At 61.1% G+C, this 3,348-nt stretch overlaps 1 protein-coding gene and 1 long non-coding RNA gene across 2 annotated transcripts in view; one reads left to right on the top strand and one right to left on the bottom strand.

Moving 5' to 3' along the window:
* PARP3 (poly(ADP-ribose) polymerase family member 3) overlaps window positions 1–99 on the bottom strand; it is a 5,590-nt gene extending 5,491 nt beyond the window's left edge. Inside the window, exon 1 of the mRNA XM_023749203.1 lies at window positions 91–99. Within this exon, the coding sequence (XP_023604971.1) occupies window positions 91–99 (9 nt within the window). The remainder of the gene's footprint in view (window positions 1–90) is intronic.
* A 1,216-nt stretch (window positions 100–1,315) lies between these two features.
* Window positions 1,316–2,883, top strand: LOC111824654. The gene is made up of 3 exons (XR_002827751.1): window positions 1,316–1,512; window positions 1,798–1,880; window positions 2,680–2,883. It is a non-coding gene; the product is annotated as an uncharacterized LOC111824654 (long non-coding RNA).
* Window positions 2,884–3,348: the final 465 nt, after the last annotated feature.

Genomic DNA, 3,348 nt, shown 5'->3' with positions numbered 1-3,348 from the left:
TGAGCTGCCCCTGCCTCCCTTCCCCCTCCCGGCGCCGCCCCCCACTCCATTCTACATTCCCAGCCCCAGCCCAGAACCCGTTCTCTGCACCCCAGACATGCCTTGTCCCTGGTCCCGGGGTCAGGCCAGGGCCCTGTCCAGTGTGCCCACTTCGGTCAAGGAAGAGTGGCCCCTCCCCTCTCTGGCTCTCCTGTTTGTCCAGGGGGTAGAGAAAGTGAAACGCAAGTCTTCCCTCCCACTTATGGGCTCCTCCTTCCTCCAGAGCACTCCAGGGCTCTGCCTGCTCCTCCCCCTTCTCAGCTGCCTCCGGCTGGCATGGGTGCTGGGCTGAGTCACCCCAGCTATGGAGGAGAATGGGCAGTGGGGCCAGGGGGCAGCACCCCTGGGGCCAGATCTGTTTCTCTTGGGACTCAGTGACACAGAAACCCTCCCCAGTGAGCTCAATAGTTTTGGGGTGCCAGTCGATGTCCCAATGGCCTTGAATTGCCAGCGGGCAAGGGCAGTCCCACCCTGCCCCGCCCTGCGGACCAGGGCCATAGGGCACTCACCTAAGAGAAGCAGGGACCTGGGAGAGATGGCGGCCTCCGGGCCCAGTATCAGGACCTGGCAGGGCAGTCCCAGTTCTAGGGGCCCGGCTAGCAACCCTCTGTCAGCCTGAAGTGTGACTTAGGGAGGGACTTCCTGACCATCAACAGAGGCGGGGGAAAGCTGGGCTGTGCTTAGGATTCCAACTCTTTAGTCACCGGGCAGGTGAGTCACAGGATGGGTCAGACCGGTGCCTGCAGCCTGTCCCACGAAAGGGTGGACACGATCCCACACTGCCAGGGCCCAGAGGGCTGACGCGCCCTTAGGGCTGCTCCCTGGGCCGGGGCATGCCATGCGTGTCCACCGGTGCCCAGGGACCTTGGTCTCAGGTGTGGACACTGTTTTCCTTCCTCCGGGGCTGCCTGGATTCCCCCCCAACCCCGACCCCCCCACCCTACCAGCTCTCTAGTGCCAGACTGGTACACCCTGGTCCCCGCCCCTGACGGGGTGGAGTCACGTTCTGGGACTCGAACCCCGCATCTCTGGCGCCCCCAAGCGTCCAAGGGGCGAAAACACAGAGAAGGCCCCTCCTTCCCTCCCTTTTCCGCCCTGTTCGCCCCTCCTTAGATGGCAGCTGAGCAGCGGTGCGCATGCGCCCCAGCTTCGGGCAGGAAGAGCCCGGCGCGGGAGCCTATGGGAGCTCTAGGGGGCGTGGCCACAGGCGGGGACCCTATGGGCGCTAGGGGGCGTGGCAGAGCCTATCAAAGGGCCCAATGGAGTCGCGGGAGGCGGGGCCCGCCGGGCAGTGGGGGCCTATCAGGGCGCGGAGTGTGGCCAGACCGCCGGGTTCAGCCGCCACGTGAGTGCTCCGGCGGCCGCTGCCACACACCGGCGGGCAGCATGTCGGCGACTGCGGTGGCTCGAAAGCGGGGGAAGCCGGCCTCGGGGGCCCGAGCCGGTGCGGGGGCCGGCAAGCGGCGGCGAAAGGTGAGCATGGCGTTCCTGCGGCCGGAATCCGACCCGCAGTTGGGACCCCCGTCATCCCGCCTCCATCCTCTCCCAACCCCTCCGTGCCCTGCCCGCCCTTCTCCCGGGACTAAAGCTGGAGTCAGCTGCGTCCCTGTCCGCCGGCCGAATCCTGGGAGGCCTTGCACTTGAGCGGGGCCCAAGGCCTTGCCCAGCCCCAGAGCCCTCGGGAGACCGGAAGGGGCCCTGGGTCAGGGCCGGAGTGGCCGGGACCCCTGACCACAGGAAGGATCGTATAATTCCCAGGCCGACTCCGCCCGGGACCGGGGCAAGTCCAAGGGTGGCGGCAGGATGAACGAGGAGATCTCCAGCGACTCCGAGAGCGAGAGGTGAGCCCTTCTTTCCACGTGGTGGAAGCGACCCCTGAGGCCCGCGCTTTGTGGCAGTCTCCGTGAGTGGGCGGATGCGGGCCTAGAACCCAGATCTCGGGTCCTTGGCTCAGATTTTGGCTCTAAATCCGGTTTCTGATCCCGAGAAGTCTCATCTCCTTCCCTGCAAGGTCTCTGTGTGGGGAGGGGCCCCCTCACCCCAGTCCCAATGGGAGACCCCGAGACCTCCGTGGCTCAGTGCAGGGAGCGGAGCACAGGTGCACCGACCTGGACGGGGAGAGGGATCCAAGCAATGCCGGCTCGTTCTTCATTCCCTTCCCCACGGTTTCCCAGTCAGTGGTCTCCCTCCTGGCGCTCAGCAGAGGCCCTGCACCCGCTTCACTTTTGAGAGTGCAGAGAGGAGCAGGCAGTGGAGACTGAAGGTGTGGGAAGGGGACTAGAATTACATTGTGTGTTCAGGGAACAGAGGAGGGGACACTGAAATTGGGCCTGGGGAGAAGTCCCTCGTGGAGAGGCAGGGAAGGCATTCGGGGATCAGCCAAGTCCGGGGTGTAAGTGCCGGACTGGAAGAGGGTGGAAGGCCCGGGGGTGGGTCCATGAAGAGTTGGCTTTTGTGCTGCCCGGAGTGTTGGCCTGTGCACCGTGGGGTCGAGGGTTTGATTCCCAACATACCTTGGTTGCAGGTTCCCAGCCCCTGTAGGGGCGCATGCAGAGGCAGGCAATTGACCTGTGTCTCTCATGTCGATGTCTCTTCCCTCCCTCCCTCCCTCCATCCCTCCCTTCCTCCCATTCTGTCTAGAAACCAATGAAAAAATATCCTGGGGTGAGGATTGAAAAAGAAAGCTGGCTTTGGAAATTCTGCTTCCAAAATTGCATTTTGTTGGCCTTCACCTGCTCACAGAAAGACTTAATATACGTTTCATAGTCCTAAGGTTACATGGCTATGTGTGCACCAAGCCCTTTGCTAAACACTTTGAAATGCCTTTAAAATGTGTTGTGGGCCTTGGCTGGTTTTGCTCAGTGATTAGAGGGTTGGCCTGTGGACGGGAGGGTCGCAGGTTCGATTCCTGGTCAGGGGCAAGTACCTGGGTTGCAGGTTGGATTCCCGGCCCTGGTCCTGGTGCGAGTGGGTGGCAACCAATGGATGATGCTTGTCTCACTCTCTCTCGCTCCCTCCCACTCTGTCTAAAAATCAAAGGAAAAAGTATCCTCGGGTGAGGACTAAGAACCACAATAAAAATGTGAAATGTGTTAGATACAGAATCGTTAATGCAGTGCAATGCAGTGCAATGCAGTGCTACAGTGACGAGGACACGATGCACCCCTGTGCACCCACCACTCAGGTTAACAACGAGACTATTTGCAGAAACTTAGAAGTCCCAGCTGCCATTCCTGACTTGAGCTAGTAATTTATTTGGTTTCTTCCTACTTTCCTCCTCCTCCTTTTAAGAAAAAATTTTATTGACTT

The sequence above is a fragment of the Myotis lucifugus genome, unplaced genomic scaffold, assembly GCF_000147115.1.
Source record: "Myotis lucifugus unplaced genomic scaffold, Myoluc2.0 scaffold_3671, whole genome shotgun sequence".
NCBI classification, from domain to species: domain Eukaryota; kingdom Metazoa; phylum Chordata; class Mammalia; order Chiroptera; family Vespertilionidae; genus Myotis; species Myotis lucifugus.
Note: the sequence above shows the minus strand (reverse complement) of the source record. Positions and strands in the feature narration are given on the sequence as shown.